This window comes from Parambassis ranga, chromosome 15 (genome assembly GCF_900634625.1).
Source record: "Parambassis ranga chromosome 15, fParRan2.1, whole genome shotgun sequence".
In the NCBI taxonomy this organism is placed as follows: domain Eukaryota; kingdom Metazoa; phylum Chordata; class Actinopteri; family Ambassidae; genus Parambassis; species Parambassis ranga.
Window position 1 is genome coordinate 6555902 of NC_041035.1, and position 22664 is coordinate 6578565.

At 43.2% G+C, this 22664-nt stretch overlaps 2 protein-coding genes across 7 annotated transcripts in view; both read left to right on the forward strand.

Annotated features, from left to right (window-relative positions):
* ehbp1 (EH domain binding protein 1) overlaps positions 1 to 5758 on the forward strand; it is a 107717-nt gene extending 101959 nt beyond the window's left edge. For all 4 annotated transcript variants that reach the window (XM_028422872.1, XM_028422873.1, XM_028422874.1 and 1 more), the window contains 2 exons: positions 5249 to 5363; positions 5651 to 5758. In XM_028422872.1, the coding sequence (XP_028278673.1) occupies positions 5249 to 5363; positions 5651 to 5741 (206 nt within the window). In that variant the 3' untranslated portion in view covers positions 5742 to 5758. The remainder of the gene's footprint in view (positions 1 to 5248; positions 5364 to 5650) is intronic.
* Positions 5759 to 12545: 6787 nt separating this feature from the next.
* otx1 (orthodenticle homeobox 1) lies at positions 12546 to 15253 on the forward strand. Of its 3 annotated transcripts, none has more exons than XM_028423586.1 (4): positions 12546 to 12643; positions 13016 to 13196; positions 14504 to 14682; positions 14740 to 15253. In XM_028423586.1, exons 1-4 carry the CDS (start codon positions 12546 to 12548, stop codon positions 15251 to 15253), a joined length of 972 nt encoding a protein of 323 aa, XP_028279387.1. The 3 variants fall into 3 exon arrangements, with proteins under 3 accessions (XP_028279387.1, XP_028279388.1, XP_028279386.1); XM_028423587.1 differs by having other exon boundaries at positions 12546 to 12642; positions 13045 to 13196; XM_028423585.1 differs by having other exon boundaries at positions 12546 to 12642; positions 13045 to 13196; positions 14504 to 15253.
* The last annotated feature ends 7411 nt before the right edge of the window (positions 15254 to 22664 follow it).

Consider the following 22664-nt stretch of genomic DNA (forward strand, 5'->3'; position numbering starts at 1 on the left):
TATTTATTTTTATTTATCGAGCTGCAGTATGTCGGCAGTTTGAGTCAAATGGGAGGTTTCACTTTTTCTGGTTCACATGTTGGAGTGTGTGTTTGTATCCGATGCCTGTTTCGAGTGTGGCTGTTTGTGTGTGTGCATTTGTCTTTTTTTGCATGTGTCATTATTGGCCCCAGTGTGTTTGCCTGGTGCCGTCCGAGTGCATGTTTCTTTATGTATCGCCTTTGTATGAAGTGTCTGCTCACCTGTGTGTGTGTATGTGTGGTGTGAGAGCAGAGATAGTGTGTGAGCTGAGGTGGAGAGGCGGTGTGTGTCGTGTCACTGTGGTCTTCTCTGCCTTCATGTGAACTTGTTGGATTTGCAGCTGACTAACTTATCAGCCGGCCTTATTTTCCTCCCTAAGGGAGGCACTTAACATTCACAGGCTCTACTTTTCTGTAGCCGCCACAGATAGTTCAGAGCTGCTGGAAGGAGAGCAGTGTGTAGACGTGTGTGTTTGTGATGATCTGCTGGTTTCTGTCTGCTTGAATCTGTGTGTTTACATCTCCTAGGTGTGTGTGGTCGTCCACCTGTGTGTGAATGTGTGTGCGCGCCGCACATCACCTCAGCTCTTATTTGGTGCTTGGGCAGGTCCATTGAGCGATGGCCGGGCGTGCGAGTAATTGCTGATTTGGTTGACCAGTCGATGACACAGGGAGAGAGAGAGAGAGAGTCAGAGCAAGAGAAAAAACACACATCACTAAGATACACCTGCCCAGACACACTCACACACACGCCCTGCTGAGAAAAATATATACCTGCACTGATTCAAACACACCTCTGTACCTCTGAGTGTGAGTCACACAGACTGCCAGTGTGCATCACAGATAACACTGCTATCGTGTTCATTTATATAAAAAGTTCAGATAGTTTAAATATCTTAATGAAAGCTGATGGCGTCTACATTAGTTAAGCCATGATGTAATGTTCAGTTTTGACGTCGTTTCTGGGCAGTGATTGGCCAGCATGGCTTCTGGAGGAAGTGGTAAATTGAGTTGGTAAATTCTACAAGAAGCAAAAAAAATACAACAAATCTGTGAAAACCTTTTTTTAAGATGTTTTACATTTTAAAAAAAGGTCACAATAAGAATTTAAAAAAAGGTATATTGTCGGTTACATGCAGTAACCGACAATATAATGCTAACATTCTGTTCAGAGTTGCAGAACGAAACAGGCGGGGGACAGGCTGAGACTTTGAGGCCACCACTGTTGTGTTTTATTATGAGCATGCTCAGTGATAACCACCCTCTTGTACCGCCTTGGTGTGATGCCAGGTGGGAAAATGCCATCTGTATGCCACACTCTCATCTGCCTGCCACAAAATTGATCCACTATGCCCTCTTTATCTGCTTACTGATTCACACCTATGTATGCACACACAAGGCTTCCTACAAGGGCCTCTATGTGTGTGCGTCTGTGTGTGTGTGTTTTAAAGTGGACGCCCTCTTGCCATCTAAAAGGGATTTATGCATAGCTGAGTCTCAGAGTTTTTCCTGTTACGGTTTGATATGATAAGCTTTTTTATATGTTTAAAATCAATATGTAATCCTATGCAGGAGCTTATCCCTCTCCACACCCCTGACACACACACACACACACATCATTTGTAAATCTATTTGGGCTTTGTAACACATCGGGGCGGCGTGCTACAGACCCTGATTGATTAGGTGCACTGTGGAATCCTATCACATGGGCAACTTTTGATGATGTCGCCAACTCTTTCAGGGTTGCAAGTTGACTGGAACCGCTGATAATAAGAATCTTAGTTACAGGACTTGTTGGACTTTTTAGGAAATTACAGTCTTTAATTTTTTATTTGCAGCATGGATGTATTTTTTTTAGGCTGTTTATCCAGGTTACACACAAAACAGACATTAAGTGTGTCTTCATTTACTATAAACACATTAAATATTGTCATTTTCTTACACTCCAAGAGCCCCCTGTGGTGGACCTAATGCGATATCGCATACTGCTTAGTGTCACATCTGGAAGAACAGATGCTGAAATCGATTGAGCTGATCTACACTTGCTGTAAAAAGTTTCTGTCATTAAGACCATGTACTGTTTAAAAGCTCTCAGTAGGTCTTTTATGAATCAGCTCTTTTCCCGTCAGACTGTTTGATGTTCAGTGCTCAGCTCATTGATGATGGGAGGAGGGATGATTGGTTAGTATGTGTCCCAAGGAAGAATGTTACATACACGGGTCCAAGGATGAAGATGCTCTTGTTATCTTCACATACAGTTCAACTTTGTGATTATGTTGAAGTGTTTCTGTTCTGCACTGCCCGAGAGAACAGATCACAGCAGCCTTCATGCAGTTACCTACTATCTGTGGTTTACATATCTGCCCTTTACAGTGCTGCAGCAATGAGTCCTAGAAATGTGTTCATCCGGTTCCTTTATCCCGAAAGCGTTTTGCCTGAAATAATTCATTCGTATGTTTTATTCTGCGACAGATATGTGAGGACAAACTGCAGTTGCTAATAAGTAATAAGTGGGAAAATTGGTGTCTGTTTTTATGTATCAGTCATTTTCTCCCCCTGTCAACTCTCCTCTCCTCTGGCCACACTTTTTGTCTCTTGACTCCACTTGGACCCGAGCCAAAACCAGCTTTCAGGGCCTTTCGCTCAACAACAAGAGGCAAAGAGAGCCAAGCACAGAGGAAGTAAAAACAAAGAAGTGAAGGGGAACACGTTTATATTTTGCCGTTTAAAGAACTTGGTTCAAACTCTTGGTTGCCCTATTTAATGTGGAACAGAAACAGAGACGGATGCATGTCTGACGCCGTCTCCTCGCTGTGAGAGAGCGCAGCTTTGGACCAGTTTGCCGTTTTGAATAAATTTTAGCGTCGAAGAGACTGAGCGGGCGGGCGGGCAGTTGGGGGGGGGGTTTCATGGGGATTTGAACCAGCGCATTCTTGTGTGCCTTGTGCAGACTCACATGGTTACCGTGCACGACGAGGAGTTATCTGAATACACACCCACCATGTGAGTTGTACACACTCCTCTAAGTCTTTAACCTCTCTCTCTCTCTTTCTCTCGCTCTCTCTCTGATGGGATGGGCGGGGCTTACATTGGTGGTGGTGGTGGTGGTGGGGGGGGCTGAGTGGCTGCAGGGTGTTTTGTTTGTTCCTGCATCTCTGGTTACCCAGCCTGCCCCGCTCTCTGGTGTTGCCTGGTCACGTCTCTCATCGTCTCTTTTTATTGTTTACCTTCCTAATGAGGGGGGCGGGGCTCAACGACATGTGATTGACAGGAAAGTGCTCACCCACCCCTCTCCACTTTACCCCCCCCGCCTTCCCCCAAGGGTTGACCAGGAGTTTGGCTTTTTGGCTGAGAGGAGCTCCGAGGGAGAAGGAGGACAGATTTTTTTTTTAATACCTCTGTGTTTTCTTCCTGAACCGTCCACTGGTGGGCCGGCCTTGTCGACAGAGGATTGTGGGAGAGTTTTGGCAGACACACACACACACACACACATATATACATTCCTGTCTTACAATTATCTCAAGCTGATGACTCACATGATGAATCACCCACTTTTCTTTTTCAAAATCTGTCTTGGTTTCTCCTAAATTACCCCGTGTTCCAAAAAGAAAAAAAGGAAACACTTTCTTCAAAGGCAGGTTTGGACATATTTGGAGGGTTTTTCTGTTGTTGGAGAGTAAATTTGCTTCCCTGAGAGGAAAAAAAAAGACGAAGAGTAGAACGAAGAGGCAAATATTGGGACTGTGCTCATTTCGCTCTGTGGTTGACTTCAAAGGGACGAACAGGGCCAATGAAGAGAGTGCAGACCTTTCAGGACAAACACACTGGGCCCAGCGTGACACACACACACTCACACACAGCCTGACTGCTGCAATTTGACTCAATGAGGAGAGGGGGGTATTTATTTTTAATAAAGCCACACTTATTTTGGGACTGACATTTTACAACATTCCTTTTATTCTGGAATCAATAGCCGGTTAAATATTGATAGTGGGGTAAAGTTGCCTTCGCGGCTCAGAAGTTGCTCGCAGCTCAGTGTTTTTTTTGTTCAATATGAAGCGATGGAGGGTTTTTGAGGGGGATGCGTTCTCACACTGCGCTGAGGAGGAGCCGCAGATTTCCTGTGAGACAGCAGGACTCTAAAACCAGCGGCTCTGAGACGTTTGTGTGACTGAGGCGGCTGTAATTTATGCACAGTGCAGGTAGGGCTGTTGTTTGAATGTTGCAGAAAGGTTGTTATGATGTTAGCGTTCAGTTTTTGGGGGTGAGGGAGGGAGAAAGGGAGAGAGGGAGGGCGCTGGGCGGATATTTGAGCCCCAGGGGGAGCAAGTGCTCTCCTGTGGGCTGCCCCCACCACCCCCACCCCCCACCTCCTCCAGGGAAAGGCTGAGGGGATTTGGATCAGGGTCCCACCTGGACCCTGTGGGGCCCTGTGGGGCCCCTTCCTGCAAAGACCCTGGAGAACTGAGAGACTCAAGTTGGGGGCTCACCTGCTTGTTTGTTTGTTTATTTGTCTAAGGAGGTGTTTTCAGATGACATTCAGATACTTGTACTTGATGAGGCAGATTTTTAATAATAAATTAGGTGGAAATATCTTTACCTCATTATGACTTAAACTGACCCAAAACTTTCAGGTGCCATGGAGACAGAGGCTCCAATACGTCTCCTGCACACTGTCCAGCTTGGTAGAACGTTACAAAGAAATTTGTGTTTACAACTGTGCATGAGTCATTGTTCAGTCTTTGTCACTTCGACGTGCAGGTTTTTAAAATCACGAAGTCTTCACTCTTCTGTGCGAAACAGGATCCTCCTCATATATCTGTGTGTGTATCATGAAGCTGCACATTATCATAACAATATGCTGCTTCAAGTGTGTTTGCCCAGGTCAGGGCATCATGGCTGTGCACACACAACCTGACGGAGCGTTCACACGTCACTGCCCCACACACGGAGCTGCTGTGGTCTCTCTTCACAGTCCAGCAGTTTAATGAGAAGATGAACTTTTACCAAACAGTTTTTGAAACTGTGAGAGCTGTTGAGCAGTCTGTCAAATCCTTAAACAGAAGAAGGGAAGCCACGTCCAGCTTGTGTCTATTCCAGCAGGATTGGTAGAGGAGTAGTCTGACATTCATCTTGAGGTGTTCCAGTAAAACCTTTCCTCTGTGTAGCAGCAAGTGGAAAAAGATCCTCTTTGTCTGAAGATGTTTGTTCCTCTGGTGTTGTTGCAGACTGGCAGAAGACCGAAGCCCAGAAGAGACGAGAGCAGCTGCTTCTGGATGAGCTCGTCATTCTGGTCAACAAGCGAGACGCGCTGGTCAGAGACCTGGACGCCCAAGAAAAAGAGTAAGTTACCAAAACAAGTCACACAATTTACTGTATTTGTAAATTGTAAAACGGTAAAGAACACACATGAGTTCGGTTGGAGTCACTCTGTGAATGTACAGACGCAGTGCAGGGCCTGGTTGTCATCTGGGTGCCAAGCGGGTGAAAGGTCGGAGCTCCGGCAGTTGGCACCAGCCAATCTCCATGAGTGGCACAGCAATGAGCATTTGTTACCTGTGCCTGTACACCCCACCCTCACCCCTCTCCCTCTCTGAGACCTCTGACCTTTTGACCCCTGCCGTTCGCAGGGCCGAGGAGGAAGACGAGCACCTGGAGAGAACGCTGGAGCAGAACAAAGGCAAGATGGCCAAGAAAGAGGAGAAATGTGTGCTTCAATGATTGTCAGAAAACACAACCAACAAATGTAGCCGATAAAAGAAATGTATCAGCATCATTAATATTGTTATTATTTGATAGTGGCTTTTAGACATTTCCCTCTGTTATTGGAATCCAGCAGAGGAACTTTATACTGACTGACCCACTCATTTATTTTATTGTAATTCTCCTTTGCTTTATCAGCAGCGGTACCTGTATGTAATATAAATATGACCCATCAGACAGAGAGAGATTTGTATGAAATGACGTCGCCTGTCTGAGAGTGAAGAGTTTGAGGTACAGCACATCTCTGTGTGTGTGTGAGGGGGTGGGGGGGTTAACTTTTTATTTCTTCATCGTGTTGAGACACAACAACAACGACGATGAGGAGGAGTTCTGATGTTTTGGTTGGACTTTTTAAGCTACTTCATTACTTGACTGTATCTTTTAATTATTTCCAGTTTTTACTTGTAAAATATCTTAACTGGGGAACATCATTAATCTTAACTTTTCCTATTTTTGCTTTTTTTTATTGTCTTGGCTTGAAAGAACCAAAACAAAACATCTTGTTTAAGAAAAACAAAAGAAAACACAAAAACACTGTGTTGTATATTTTCATCACAGTTTCCTGTTTTTATTTTTTGTCAGGTTTCATGCAGTCATAAACAACACACACACATATATATATATATATATTATTTATTGCCGTTTTTTGTCCTGTAAGCTGCTTGTAAGTGAACCTACCATCACATTTCATTGTTCCTCAGCGACCTTTTGGTTTCTATTTATTGTAAGAGAAATATGCTTCCACGTGCATCTCCTTAGAGCTCCACATCTGGTGCATCTGTCCTTTTTACATGTGAACATTTACCTGATTATTTATTCCAGTGTCATAACCCACGTCTTCAGTAATAAAGCCCTTATGATTTCATACTCCAAGACGCACTGTGTGGCCTGTTTGTAACACTTTCTGAGTTTTACTTTAATAAACCACATTTTTGTGGCCAGACTTTTAAAACTTTCCTCCCTTTTGACATTTTTAACACATGTTCTGAATCAGCCTCCATATTTTTTTTCACCTAATTTAAAAAAAAAAAACAACTTATTTTAATAGACATTAGCGGCCCTCACTGCCTCCACCATCAGCTCCGCTTATTATTCGGCGCTCTGTTCAATTCCCGCTGCGACTTGTGTGTGTTTATAAATTAAAATTGGCGTTCTTATTTGAGGTCGGTGCGGAGCAGGTTCCTCTGAGGAAGATTAGAGAAATCACTTTGTACCGAGCAGATGTTTTTTTTTTTTTTCCTCTCCCTCTTTAAGCGTGCTGGAGACGGGGGGCAGAGCCGGAGAGGCTCGGTCACCCGCAGCCAGGGATGGAGAGAGGCACAACACAGCCCGGCAAAAAACTATTAGTGTTCATTTTCACATCTACAAAGAAAAATATTTCTCACCGTTAAATTGACCGTTTTTAATTTGCACTAATTAACCGCGACCGAAATAAAGCGTGAAAATGTCCCTGTAATAATAGAAGTGATGAGTGTCAGCTCGGTCCCTGCAGGCAGCCTCACATCCACGATTACAGCAGGAAAATGGGTTGTGACAGCAGACGTCCTCCCCGGCCTTTCTCATACTTTCACATTAATTTGCTGATTCGTTTCTTCTCTCCTTGGGACCAGACTGTACGCGCACATTACGCACAGTGCGTCCCCCGAGGCGCTTTGTGTTAGTTTGTGTTATGGTGAAGCAAAAAAAGGCGCGATGGTGGAGAACGTTTGGAGTGTGTGTGCGTGTTTGTTAGAGTGCGTGATTTACAAAAAAATGTTCTGTAACTTATTTAGATAAAAATAATTTTGCTATATTTTAACGCAGTTGGTTTTTATCCTAACAGAAATGTTCGTGCGTAAAACTTTGAATTTGCTCCAAAGTTTTCATGTCGCTCTGATAATTTCAGTTTAAAATTCATTTCTCTTCTCTGAATGAGTTCAGGTGCTGTGAAAATGAAAATAAATAAATCACTAGATAAATCCAGTAGCCCTTTTTTTAACATTTTGTCCTGTGCGTTTTTTTAAGAATAAAAAGGAATAAAATGGCTGAAACAGTCCCGTCTTACCTCCGCAGCATCCCTCAGGTTTCTTTAATGTTCCATCTGAAGCAGAAGGACTGAAAACACATTTGCAGTCTCAGTGAATAAGAGCGACGCGCTGCGTAAAAAAGCGGCGGCGGCTGTGCAGCTGAGGATCCTTCAGCTGAATGGATTATCTCCTGAGCTTTGAAGTCTCCTGGCCTCACCTCACAGGTGCTGAGCGCCGCTCGGCCTCTGCGTTACTTCCTTCGCCCGCCGTCCAAAAAAAAAAAGAAGAAGAAGAAGCTGCTGCTGCACCTGAGGGAGCCCCGGCCGTCTCCGCGTGCAGCGCCGGGGCTCCTACAACACTGTGTTTTATGCATCATCGTTTTAATAAGCACCGACAACATCCCCGCAGATCCCCGCTTCCAATCCTGCCGGCTGAAGGGACAAAACTTTTCCCCCTCCTCTCCTCGCCGCCTAATCCCAGGCTTTACCAGCTCAGCATTAAGAAAATTCAACTGCAATTTGGGATTAGACAAAATACTCTTATTACAAAAGGTTGGTGCAACTTGATAACTTGATACTTGTTCAGGGGTTTATCTCGGGGTCTTACTCACATCGAGCTAGAGAGGGAGAGGAGAGAGAGAAAAAAAACACAAGAAATGCAGGGAAATGTCAGAATAACACGTCTCCTTTGTGTTGTGAGGGCCATATTTGTTGAATGGCCTTTTTGCATAATTTAACGGAGCCTGTGTGAGTGTGTGTGCACAAAGGAGGAGGTTGGTGGTATTTCGGTCAGACCCTCGGCGGCCCTCTGACTGCTCGGACCTCAGATGTGGTGGAAATAAAAAAAACACACATAAATAAAAGGTGTGTGTGTGTGTGTGTGTGTGGAAGTGTTTGACCTCCTGTCACTTCAGGAGGCCTCCTCTGATCAGTGTCTGATTTCGGCCTCTTCTTTGTGCATAAAAACGTGGTGGTTCATTCCTGATTTTGGTGCGTTTAGGTGCCTCCAGTGATCTCCTGTATGCACACAGCATCACTACACACACACACACGTGTTTAGCCTATATTCACACACAGAAACCTCCAACATTACTTTGTTCCTCTTTTTTTTGGTCCGCCGACTATTGATGTCTAAGTTTCTCTGTCAAAGTGCTCTCGTCGATGACTTTTAAGTCCCATCGGTCTCTGCTTTGATATCCCTCCTCCTCCTCTGACACACACACACATGAAAATGTGATTTCCACCCTCTCTCTCTCCCTCTCTCCCTCTCTCTCCTGAACATTAGCTCTCTTTCAGGTCATTTACAAAGTTGATATTTTTTGCAGAGCTGACCCTCAGTCACCATCACTCGGACCATGAAACATTCAAATATGAACTTATTTGTTTCGTGACTTCCAAACACATTAAAAGCACGCGGCAGTGTTTGATTCACTGACCGCTGGTTCTTCTTCTCCTCCTCCTCCTCCTCCTCCTCTGCAGTGAGTTGGAGGTCTGTCCCTATTAAACTTTACGTCAACCATCCTCAAATGTAATTCTAAATGGGGATTAAACCTCATTAATATTCATGAGACTGGTGTATATGTGTGTGCAGAGAAAGAAAGGAGGGAGGGAGAATATCACCCAAAATCAAAACGGATAAATGTTTGTTTATTTATTTATTCTCGTTTTAGAATATAACATATTCTGATTTAAAAATCTTTCATAATTCATAAAACATTCAGAGCATAACTCTAAAAACAGAGTTAAAAATTAGAGCACTGACTGATGTTTGCACAAATGCAGGAAAAGTCTTGAGACAAAGCTCCAAACATGTTTCAAACACTTCTTCTTTTTCACTTTTTGCGTGCAGATGTATTTTTTTAAATCCTGTGAATATCCTCTTCCTACGTTTCCTCGCTGTTCCGCCGGGCAGCAGGCCTCCTGCCTCTGAAGCGCTTTCTCCTGCAGGCCTGTGAAACATTTCCATCTTTTTAAAACTGTGCTTCCTCTGGTCTCGGGACCGGGACCGAGAAGAGGAGGTGGTGGTGGTGGTGGTGGAGGAATAGGAGGAGGAGGAGAAGGAGGAGGAGGTGGGGTGCTGAGTGGGAGTGGGCTCGCCCGGCTGCATGTACCCGCCTTATAGGCCGCCTGCGCCGTCCGTCAGGCCGCCGCCGCGCACTGATTGGCTCCAGGAGGCGGATCCGCAGGTGATCCTCCGCTCATAGAGGCGCGGGGCGGAGAGAAGGTGATCAATCTCCATCCGTCTCCATTTAGAAATCTTAACACTCTGACAGACAACGACAAGCCCCTTGAAAGCAAATGAGTTTGATTTATTTGGCTGTAAAAACGCCCGGAACCGCAGCGTGGACGCGGTGACGCCCGTGTGCTGCAGACCTGCCTGTGCGTTCCTTCGTGATGCTGCCCGGTTTGTGCACTGTTATTTGTTTTTGAGTGAGTCTGCGGCTGCTCCTCGAGTTTTGTGCCCTGCAGACTTCCTACTGCTGGATAATTTTACTCGCCTCTTGTGGTTCTGAGGGCTCAGAGAAGGGAAGGAGAAAAACAAGGTAAAGTTTCTTCTGTTTTTTTTGTGTCTCTACTTTCCTGCAGATTCTGATTGTTTGTGCGCGTTTTTTACTCGGAGCCATAGAGACAGGAACATGAAACCAAAGTGTCAAAGCGACAGAAAAGTCACTTCACAAACATTTGAAAAGTCTTTCCTTATTTAAACTGTAACCTGTGACACATGTAGCTGCGCTGCTGCACGTTTGTGTGGATTTTTTTTCCGTGGATTTAATCAATTACTCTCTCAGCCTGACCCGGATAAATTCAGCCAACTTCCTCCACAGCAGATAATTTTCATATTTCTATTCCAATTCATCCCTGCGAGTTTTATGGAGAGCAATTGGCCATTAAAGCGTTCGAAGCACTTAGTAGATAATTGGAGAGGCGTGTTTTGGTTTTTGTTAATTTATTTTGCTGATAAGAGCCCTTCTTCAGAAACGCTCTCTCCCCGGAGGTCTAATCTAAATTCTAATTGAGTTCATTTGCACCGAGATCTGGCCTTTTCACTCCGACCTGGCAGAGCTGGAAACGCGCTTTAACGCGCCGCTGGAATACACGTTGGGTTAGTTCGTGGTTTGGTCAGTTAGGAGCTCATTGTTAAAATAATCTCAGTAATTTAATTCACGCTCCTCACACTGCAGGGCTGTGTGTGTTTGTTTGGGTTCGACTAACAAACAGATGAGCGACAACGATCATCCATCAGGACTGTTTTTGTTTACATTCCCACCTCGACTAACTTGTAATTTATCAACACATAAATATAGATTTAATTAGATAATGTGCAAAATAAGAAAAGGCGAAATAGAAGCTCAGCCGTGGCTGTGCTGTACAACAAATGTAACCTCGCAGTGTCTGTTTTAATCTAATAAATAATAAGATTAAAACTATAATTTAGACTTTTTTAAATTAAGTTTAGTAGGGTATTTGTGGATGTTTAAAATAAAGCAGAACACAGCTTCTGAGCTGATACACTCTATAAAAACAATCCATAAAATCTCCTAAACTGTATAAAATATATATATTTAAAATAATAATGATAATAATCGGAGCTTTGTGCCGGACAAAACGTTTTCTGCTCTTTGTTGAATTTTAAACGTGGACTGAGGTGGTTTTTCTGCAGAGGATCCGCAGGAGTCTGAGTCTGGCCAACACACACACAAAGTGTGGCGACCCGACACTAACAGAGCGAGCGAGCACAGAAAGACTTCAGCTGTGATTTTTATAGATTATCAAACCGAACACATAATCCAGGTTTTTATATGAGCGTGTGTGTGTGTGTGTGTGTGTGTACGCAGGCCTACACACACACACACACACTGTTTTAACGAGTTAAAATTAGAACTGTGATGTTATTGCATAAAACAATACAATTGTAAAAGTATTTAATCTGTGTTATTTAGTCTTAATGTTAGAAAATGTTCTCTGATTACAGACCTGTGCAGATTTTTACAGTGACGCATTACGCACAGAGTCAGATTCAGATGTAAAGTTAATTAAAGAGGACTAAACGCTCTGAACAAAATGTTTTCACAGCTTGTATCTCAGGCTGTGACTTTTAAACCAGAGGAAGGTTTAGTGGTGAACAGGTCATGATGAACTCTAACTTGCTGCTGTTACTTGTAGTGTCTCCGTGCGTGTTGTGTGTGTGTGTGTGTGTGTGTGGAGCTGTCAGGTTCAACATCTGCACAATTTCTGCACTTTTTTGTGAAGGAAATATTTGCAGCGTCGGTGTGCAGGTGTGTGCAGGCTTTATTCAGGTATCCTCCCTCCAAATATCTGGCTTGCGTCTCTGAGTTAAAACTATAAATAATCCAGAACTAATGCACGGTTTTATCGCACAGCAACAAAAAAATCTTTAAATTCTTGGAAACTTTATTAAATGCGATTTCTTTTAATTTTAAAGTAGTAAGTTTGCAACAAAGGAATATTATTTGATAGCCAGAGGCTTAAATAAATAAATAAATGGATAAATAAATGAGTGACAGATGAAAGGTCATTGACAGCTTAGGTTTCTAAGTTTTAAATGTTCCCTGACTCTTCCTACACACACACACTTTCTGCAGAAACCTTAATGTAAGCTGTGAATGTTTCTAAAATCTTCTCCTCCCGTCCTGTGTGTGCAGTGACTTGAATCGGTCCCCTGTCCCGTCAAGCTGCAGCATCGGGGGAAACCGAACCACTGGCCTGAGCTGGGTGGAGCAGTGACCGCCTGTAGCATGATGTCCTACCTCAAACAGCCCCCCTATGGCGTCAACGGCCTGGGGCTCAGCGGCGCTGCCATGGACCTGCTACACCCCTCAGTGGGCTACCCAGGTAGGAGCCCAAACACACACACACACACACACACACACACACACGGATCGTAATACACCTGGGGAGACGCACCTGCAGCCAGCCTGGACTTGTAAACCGAATAATATAAGTAATAATATAAAACATATAAAATGATGGACACTATTTCTAACACAGTCAATAAATAAAGATTAAATTATTAATTTAACAAAAAATAAATAAATAACGAGGGGAACTAGGACAACCGGCCTGAAACGGGCCTAACAAAGTAAAAAGTGCAGTGAATTTAAAACACGTTGTCTTTAGATCAAGTTATTATTTCTGAAGGAAACTGTTTGCTGTCAAACATCACAGCAGCACATCCAGCTTGATTTCTTCTTCATCTAAGTTCTTCTCCGCTTCTGTCTCTTTTTTTTCCTGCAGCGACTCCAAGGAAGCAGCGGAGGGAGCGGACCACCTTCACCCGCTCCCAGCTCGACGTCCTGGAGGCTCTGTTCGCCAAAACCCGGTACCCGGACATCTTCATGCGAGAGGAGGTGGCTCTGAAGATCAACCTGCCCGAGTCCAGAGTCCAGGTAAAAAAAAAGCAGGGTTCTAGCTCTGCACACACACCTTGACTTAGCCCCATAAATAACGGTGTAAATGCCGCAAGTGTTTATAAAGAGGTGCTGAATTTTAACTACAAATTATTGCATTTTAAAAAATGATTAAAAAACACATCTAATTAAAAAAAGGCTCGAAAGTTTAGTTATAAACAATAAAAATCAGGATTACAATGGAACTCCAAAACTTATAAACGAAGCGTTTTATTTATTTATTTTTTTGCTTAAATGTTATTTATTTTGATTTGTTTGTGTAAATAACCGTTTTTAAACATTTTGTATTTTTAAACATTTTATTAATTTTATTTGTCGTCCGCGTCGACGACTAATGACGTCATTGTTGTTTAAACTTTAAGTTGGCTAGCTAGCCTGCTGCGTGTGTTTTCGTCTTATGGTAGCCGAGTGTAGCCAAGTAAGTCTGATCAGATGCTGTCTGATGTAATCCAGCAGGAAGACTACATAATTAAATAACTTATAAGGAAGATGGAGAAAAACATTAGGTAATTTTTGGACGTGTATTTCCGGGATTTCACGCATGTTAGCCCCTTTAGACGACAGTAAGCGCTTTATTGGTAATAACAGTAAGGTAATGATGTTCCTGTTGTGACGTTAAACCTGCAGCTGGATTAGGAAGCTGCGTACAAATGTTTTTCTCTTCAGTTGATGTGGTCTTCAGTCACGCACATCTCACCTTTATTTATAACAGGTTTTACATATTCATGTAAACAAAACCACCTTTCACATGCTCGCTGCAAAAGTTCAGCAGAATCGGTTGATTATGTTTTATTTTTTATTATTTGATGCAACCAACTGACTTGTGTGTAATTTGATCTGTCATATGGGATCCATGAGGAAGAGGCCTGCAATACTCCACAAACATTTCACTGCTGTTCTACAGGGCTGAACAAATACTGCTCTTGAAAGGTATTAGGGGGTAAAACCAAGGCAGGCCTCTCTCACACACAATTTGAGTTATTTTCAGAATGTGTGTGTGAAACAAAATGCTCTACACGATCCTACCCTCTCAGTGCTCTAGAGTTACCCTACTGTGTGGTGAAACCCAATAGCCTGTTATCTTAGAGCCTTCTACCAGGTATGAAATTAGACCCCTGGCTGGTCCAAGCCAAGGGGCCGGGGTGGAAATGAACCTTGATGGCTAATAACCCCCAATTTTCCTCTATAATGTACTCCCAGCATGGCTCAGGAGTTTTCTCTTTTTTTCTGTGAGATGCTGAGGTTGTGTATGGTTGCTAACTGCTGGCGGGTGTTCTGGGTTGTAGGTGTGGTTCAAGAACAGGAGGGCCAAGTGTCGCCAGCAGCAGCAGAGCGGCAGCAGTGCCAAAGCCAGGCCGCCCAAGAAGAAGTCCTCTCCGGCCCGCGAGAGCACCGGATCCGAGAGCAGCGGCCAGTTCACTCCTCCTGCTGTCTCCAGCACGGGCTCTTCCTCTTCTTCATCCTCATCTACCAATCACACAGGCCCAGCTGTGCTCAGCAGCACCTCTACCTCCATCAGCACAGTCTCCTCCATCTGGAGCCCGGCTATCTCCCCTGGAAATGCCCCTGCTCCTGCCGTGGCTCCTCTCCCTGAGCCCGGACCCCCTTCTAACGCTTCCTGTATGCAGCGGTCAATGTCAGGCTCCGCCGCCGCCGCCACCTCATACCCCATGTCCTACAACCAGACGCCAGGCTACGGCCAGGGCTACCCAACTCCTTCTAGCTCCTACTTCAGTGGTGTGGACTGTGGCTCCTACCTGGCACCCATGCACTCCCACCACCACCCCCACCAGCTCAGTCCCATGACGGCCTCATCCATGTCCGGCCACCCACACCACCACATCAGCCAGTCGTCAGGCCACCACCACCATCACCACCACCACCAGGCCTATGGAGGCTCCAGCCTGGCCTTCAACTCCTCTGACTGCCTGGATTACAAAGAGCAGACTGCAGCCTCCTCATGGAAGCTCAACTTTAACACCACAGACTGCTTGGACTACAAAGACCAGGCCTCCTGGAGGTTCCAAGTCTTGTGATCAGGCTTTTTTTTTTCTGCCTCCCTCCCTGCTCGTCTGCTCCCTCTTTTATTTTCCACATTAGCTTATTGCTTTTTTTAAAAAAAAAAAAGACAAAAAGAGTTTATGAACCATAAGATAACAAGATAGCAGCAGGAATGCTCAGCAATCGGACTTTGTTTTTGCTCCCTCAGTCCTCCACATCTTCAAACCTGAAAACAAAAAAAGAAACAGTCCTGTGAAAGAAGACGTTAGGAGCAGTTTCCTGACGACAAAGAAAGGGTTTTTAAGACGGGCCTTTCACGGATGAGCTTAACAAAAACTGTTTTACAAAACAACATTTCAACCAAACTCCTTTGACCACCAGCTGTCTGGATGGGAGGAATATTTTCCCCTCTGGTGCACCCACAGGAACTGCCTGCAGTGCCCTCTTACCTCCAACCCAATCAAAACCTGTATAGTTTTTATTTCTGAAATTTGTTATTTTAGGATGACAGAGATTTTTAGTCAGCTACGCCAAGGAGCTGAAATATGTAAATATGTATTTGGGTCAGTTACAGTGACCATGTTTAGTTGGTGTTTTTTCCGAATTTGAAATTGTTTATTACCAGGAAAAAAAAAAAAAACTGTATGTAAATCTTTCCAAATATTCCAAAGAGAACAAATTGGCCATAAAGTCCAGCTTTTATATTCATTGTTTTAACCAGAAAAAAAAAATGTTTGGGCAGTTTTGAAATGTCTTGGAAGACCTTCTAAATCTAAAAATATAGATGCAGAATATTCTGGGCTTGTGTCCAGAGTGCGTTTTGTTTTCCGGATATTATTATTAATATTATTATTATAATTCTAGCTTCTACATTTTCACACAGACCTCCTCTCTTGGGCATTGTCGTGATATTGGACGTGTTTGAACCGCAGCACTTGGCTTGATATTGGAGTCAAAGCATTTTTATTTTTATTTGAATTTTTTTTCGTTTTTTTTTTTGGAGAGGTGGAAATGTGGATTTAATAGCTCCAAAAATGACAGTGAGATGTTGAATGTATCTTTAAGGCGACCACCCTTACATACATGTTCATCCAATAAAGATCCGTTCAGTCATATTTATTTTCCACAGTGGATTCTGTCTGTTTGAGTCCCAACAGGGAGTCAAGTTCCTTTTTTTTTATTTAGATGCATGTTCACAAACAAATTACCAGATTGCTGTTTTTTTCTCTCATTTGAACTAGTCACACTTTTATTTAAAAGCTTGTCGAGTTTGTTTTCCTATAATTATAAGGGGGTAAATGCAAATTAGTCCATAATTAAAACAAGCCGTGAACGCATGTAGGCCCCGCATTTCCATTTTAGAGAGCAGCCGTTTAATCCTCTCTGTCTCTGCTTTAAATTGAAATACTAACATCTCTCCTTGCTTCGGGGTGCTGAAGTGTCTTTTTAAACTTAACTGCGTTAAAAAGCCCCAAATATTGAGCCGTGAGACATTTGATCGAGGCGTAATTGAACGCAGCGCTGTAATGGCGTGATAATTACTCCTGCGCCCTGAGTCGGTGTCTTCAAAATAACCTGCAGGAATTTCGCTGCCTCTGATGCGGTAATTACGTAGGTGGGGCCAGGTTAGGGGGTCACATGTAAGAGTGTGTGTGTGTTGAATGCGTTAATGCTCGCGGGGATAAACGTATTATAAAAAGAGAAGGGGAGTGGAAAAAAAATATATTTATATATCGTCAGTTCTCTGGCAAGGTTGTTTTGGACGAGCGTGTGTGAAGGCCGCGCCGAGCAGAGCTGGATTCATGCAGATTAATTAGCAGGTTGAACACTTCTCTGCTGTTTTTATTGGAACAAATACATTTAAAAAGTAGTTTTTGGCTCCAGCGGCACAGTCCGTGTGTGTGTGAGAGGGAGAGAGAGGGGGAGAACATAACAAAGCTGCAAAACACGCACATTTGGCATTTCTGGTGTACTAAAAACGATTGATGGACATTTTAAAGGTCCTGTCACACCGCATAGGAAGAGAATATTCCTGATTTAACCGTGAGACATGTGGTGTATAGCTGTATAACAAGAGTGATCAAAAGCTGTATCGTCACCAGTGGTTACAGATAACATTTTTATTTGATTTTAAAGCCACGAAAAGTCGAACATTATTGGACTAAGGCGCCACAAGATGATCAATAATATCTATCGCAGAAGGGGCGAACCCTCCACATACTTTTGTATTTTTTGTGAGTCTCAGCCTGCCTCTCGGGCCTTATGTAAACCTTTCAACAAATGTTAATTTTTTTTAAAGCACAATATACAAATCTGGATCCCTGCCATCGATCTGATCAGCTTATCAGCCTGATCGATACACATCGCAGGTCCCTCTCTGCCTGTCCTGAGCCTGTTCCAGCTGCAGCCGGACACACTCCACTCCTCTCTCTCTCTCTCCCTCTTTATGCAAATGATGTCGCAGCAGCTGAATCAACATCTGCCGACCAGGACATTAAACATGTTTGCGCCAAGACGCGCAAACAGCGCAGCGAGTGTCCACCAACAGCGGCGGATTTGTTCGGATTTGCATCAAACAAACATTTGCGAGCAATCTTGCGCGATTGTTTGAGGGGGTTTCGAGAGACCCACGGGTCTGTGATGAGGCAGCTGCTCACCTTCAAGCGGGAGACGTCAGCGAGGAAAAAGGCGACGTAAGCGTTTCTGACAAAAAAAGATGAAATCCGTCAATGTTTTGCTGTGAGCGCGCGGAGCTGCAGCGTCCAGAAGTCCAGCTGCGAGTGGAGGCAGAGAACAGAAGCAACCTGTTATTGCTAAGTCTGAAACAGGGATTCAAATCTTGGTTGAGAGAAGTTATGGCCTTCATGAATATTGCACATTTTGTCTCAGCACGCAGAAAGAAAAGTGACATTTAAAACTTGCTATTGTGAAAAAATACTGATTCAATCATAGATTGTTTACAGCTGTAAAAATTAGGCAGATCGATCATGTATAAAGTGACAAAATCTGCAGAACAAACCTTTAAAAAAACACAAATGATTCGATACGTCCCCGTGGCTTGTTTTCAAGTCTATGTAACCTGTTTTATTATGGAGGTCACACCGTGTCCTTCAATAAGCTGCATGTCCCTGAAAAGCCCTCAAAACAGCTTCGATTAGGAAAATAAAAAAAACAATATATTTAAGACAACAAAACACAAACAATAAATTGCAGGTTTACAGTTTATTTACTTTTCATTTTGCTTCTTAATTAAATAATGCCAAAAACACAAGTGATTCTATAGCCTACATATATGATAAAAACACGCTTTAATCACCCTCTTCTAACCTGAATCTAATCTAAAACAATAATTCTCATATTTAATAAAAATACCTCAGACCTCACTTGAATAACAGGCTGAAAACAAAATGTTTTGATCCTAAAATGTTTCCAAACCTCCTCTGAACTGTAATATTTAAGTGAAAGAGGAGCCAAAGCTGCTGCTCTCAAATGTTTATGAGCCATGATCAAATCAAACCACTTCTGTCTTTGATCAAGTCACCTCTGAGGACACTGATAACTAATGATCCTCCAGCTGGACCATACAGTACAGTTAAATGAGATACAGTTCTTACTTTCATCACCACAGACTGATTTCTGATATTTAATATAAACAATGGGTGTCGTTGAACGGCTGTGTTGTTTTAACCTGAGCTGAGGCGCCTCCACACTGTTCAATAGGAGAATCGATTGCACCATAACGCTGCCTGTTGTCATCCCATTTGACCTCTTGGCCTCTTGTCCGCTCTGCTGAAGGTGTCTGAATGTGAGTGGACTGGAACCTGTTGACATTTTGTTCACACTTTGTCCAGGAAGTGAACTGGAACTGTTGCTGGACCATTTTTGCATGAGTGGCTGCGATTTGTATCTAGGGACAGACAGACAGGAAGATAAAGACAGGAACCGGATTGATCCTGCAGTATTTGGTCTGCAAGACCTCGCAGGCCTCGTTACGTCAGGAGACTCAGAGGACCAGGAGATGCGTGCATGATAGCAGCCTGCATGCTGGGACTGTTTTCTTGTCTTTCATTTCCATGCAGGACAAGAAAAAAAATCCCTCACGCTTGTCTTTCATTGGCTGCAGACTGTCGCCAGACTTAGGCATTCTGGTGTGTTCACAGGCCGGTATGAGTAGTGAGAGGTGATACGGAGGAGGATTATATTTACCTGAGGAGGTTAATCTGGGGTCAACTGTACACCAACATGGGTGTAGTCCGGGCCACCGTCTCCAGTTTCTCTGCTTTGTCAGACAAGGCCTCAGTCTCCTTCCTTTTAATTCTTGTTAAATATCAAGTCTGGGCACATAAGACAAGAAGCAGTAGGTCTCTTTTACCATTTCCACTCTGTGCCACCAGCAGCCTCTTGAAGTCACAATCCAAACTCAACCAAGGTGAGAGCAGCATTGGTCCCTATGAGGGGGTTTCACAGTTGAGTCCAGGTGGACTGAAAGCAGCTTAGTCACCCCTATGGCACAAAGTGCTGAGAGCATTCATGGAATTCCTGCTAGGTTTGGATGCTGAAGATTCAGCTGAGCACAGACTGTTGTCTCTCTGTAGTTTACACATGTTTCTTTAGTGCTGTTCATCCTGAAGCAACATTTCATCCATTCTCTTTAGCAATGGACGAGAAGATGCAATATTTTAAAAATATATATATATAATCCTACATGTAGCAATATTCCTGTTTGTGGTTCCTGGTGATACAATTTCAATTTTCCATTTCCACTTTATTTCATGACAAATCATTAAAAATGTTGTACAGTTCTTATACAAACACTACAAACTTCCAAATCTGCGACAAGCTTCTCCACCAGTTTTGCTACCACAGGATGACACTAGCTACGTATCCACCTGTTACTTGAGTCACCTTTCAAATTCAGTCCCTACTGTCATTTTCCTGGTAAAGACACAACAACAGCATCCTTATTCTGATTTTGTGGTGATCATCCAGTATTTGACAGAATGTCAGCCCTCTGGTGGTGCTAAGCTAATCGCTAACTGTGCAGGAACCACAGCTGTCTGAATAAGACAGTTTCTAATTGAGGTGTTCCAAACATCCCCCTAACTTCCTGAAGCATTTTAACAGCAGAGCCGTGAAACAGTCTGAGGTTTTTCTCCAGTGGAGAAAGTTGTAACATCAGCTGATGTTTCTTTGGAAAGTAGCTGACAGGAAGCCAGACAAGACTGAACTGGCAGCTCTCTCTGTGTTTTCTGCACAAACTCCTCCTTTTAGGTCTGATTCTAGCCGCTGCTTCTTCTGATGACACCCTCACTTCCTCGTCTCCTTCCTTAAAATCAGCCGCATCACAGTAAACAGGGATGGATTAAGGAAGGTATTCGGGTTCGCATTATCTCATCTGGAAAGGACGCAGCAGACCCTCGTCCCCCATGTCACGACTTGCCTCCCCCTCCTCCACGCAGCCCTCTAGAGCTGCAGGAGAGCTTAATGGAGGCTTCTTGGCCTGCAGGCTTTAGAGTTTCCCACAGAGGATGTAGTCTCCATGTATCAAGAGATTCCTGTCTGACTTGTTGGACACATTTCCTTTTATTTAAGTTTGTCAGTGACATGGAGCCAGAGGGCAACTGAAAAAAAATGATGTCAAATCTACTCACTACCTGTGACCTTTAACCTGAGAGATAATCACAGACGTTAAACTCAAAAAACACCAAAGTATCTACAAAGATAGCAAACATCTATATGTATGCATAACTATAAGCGGAGTACCTTTGGGAGAAAATACCCAAAAACTAAATATTGGCTCTGCATAAGTTTAAACAGTGTGTTCTTCAATATTATTCCATTTAGAGTTAACAAAGTGTTACATCTAGAAAACAGACTTTTAGGTATATTTTCAGTACTAACTCTATTGAAATGTATCTATTGAAATCTATTGTATGTTTTTCATGTTTTTCAGCTCTAGTGTGAACTAAGAAATGTTCATTAAAAGACTTTAAGCATCCTCAGATGAAGCTGAAACTTGCTCCGGTGAAAATATAATGCTGTCTTTGAGGCTTTTTAAATTACTGCAACATCATTAAGGACTTTTGATGATCTCATTCACTATGAGGAAGTTCAATTGGAATCAGAGCCTTTTAAAAAACTCAAGTTATTAGTAAATGTTTGTAATATTTTCAGGATCAGAAACAAACCTATAATAAATCATACAGCCTCCCCCTGAAGGGGAGCAGCATCAGTCCAATCAGGGTCGTCATTATGTGTGATCAGGCCTCTGCAGAAACACAGCTGTTGCACAGAGGAGGGAGAAAAACAGGCAGATAACCTGGATAATAGCAAGTGCTGCAGGCTTGATTCATTTCCAAATGTTAACAAGGCCGTTTCACAGCTCCAGCATGCCGCGCAGTATGTTAATACCACTAATAAGCCTATCTCTGCGAGTCATCTCGGATGGCAGAGATTGGAGCAGGAGGCGGTGTTTCACAATAAAGCTGCTGGCCACATTTTAAATGAAGCATAACTATTTAGGATTTCACAAAGCTGACATAATTGCTTAAAGGGTAACTGAGGAGAGCATTTGGTCTCCTACTTTGTTTTCTGTATTATGAAATATCATTTGTATTATGAGATTTTGCTGTTTGCATGTCAAAAAAGGAGACTGTGTAGGCCATCAGAGGGATGGGAGGAACCTGTGTTTGCCTGTTAAGCAATTTTGCAGCTTTTATTCAAGCTGTCAAGGCAAACAATGGGCAGATAATGCAGCCTTGGTTTGTAAATTATAAACGTGTCAAGAGATGCACTAAAGGCAATGACAGATGCCACTTATCTCCTGCAGCCTCTGCAGTGTGACTGTATCATCAGAAGGGAAATATAACATTTTGATGTTTACATAAGAGAAGTATTAGTATCAGTCAGAAATGTAATTCCTTTCACCCATCCCTCTCACAGGGGATTGACTCCCCGAAAAACATGATAAACAACAATGATTTTTTTTAAAAAAGCTAACAAAACAAAAAAAAGGAGCAGAAAAGCATCCTTGCTGATCTTCTGTCCATTTCCAACATCGCTTCTTGTATATTTTTTGGTGGAAATCCTCTTAGAATGCAAAGTAAATAGATTACGATACAGTGAGGGATTAGGGATCGCGCAGCGCTGTCAGATTAGTCGGTGAGCGCAGCGCGTCGACAGCTCTGACACGGCTATGGCTGCTGTTCAGGAAAGGGGCTCCGCGCGATGCTTTAAAGTCGCTGGTTGGCTCCTGTTCATGAATAAAACTGTGGCCCGTAATCTCGGCCAACACACGCACACACAGAGACACACACAGCACACACAGCACACACACAAAGAGTCAGAGGAAGCCTGGAACATCCACTATCAGTGGTGATGGAAGTATAATGGAAGTCTTTATTTTTTCATGCTGATTAATGGCAAGGTTTAAAACATTTTCTGTCA

Coding starts and splice junctions, on each gene's coding strand:
- otx1 (XM_028423585.1), top strand. CDS start 12,546: ATGATGTCCTACCTCAAACAGCCCCCCTATGGCGTCAACGGCCTGGGG. Junction 12,643..13,044: donor CCCCTCAGTGGGCTACCCAG/GTAGGAGCCCAA, acceptor TTTTTCCTGCAG/CGACTCCAAGGAAGCAGCGG. Junction 13,197..14,503: donor TGCCCGAGTCCAGAGTCCAG/GTAAAAAAAAAG, acceptor TCTGGGTTGTAG/GTGTGGTTCAAGAACAGGAG.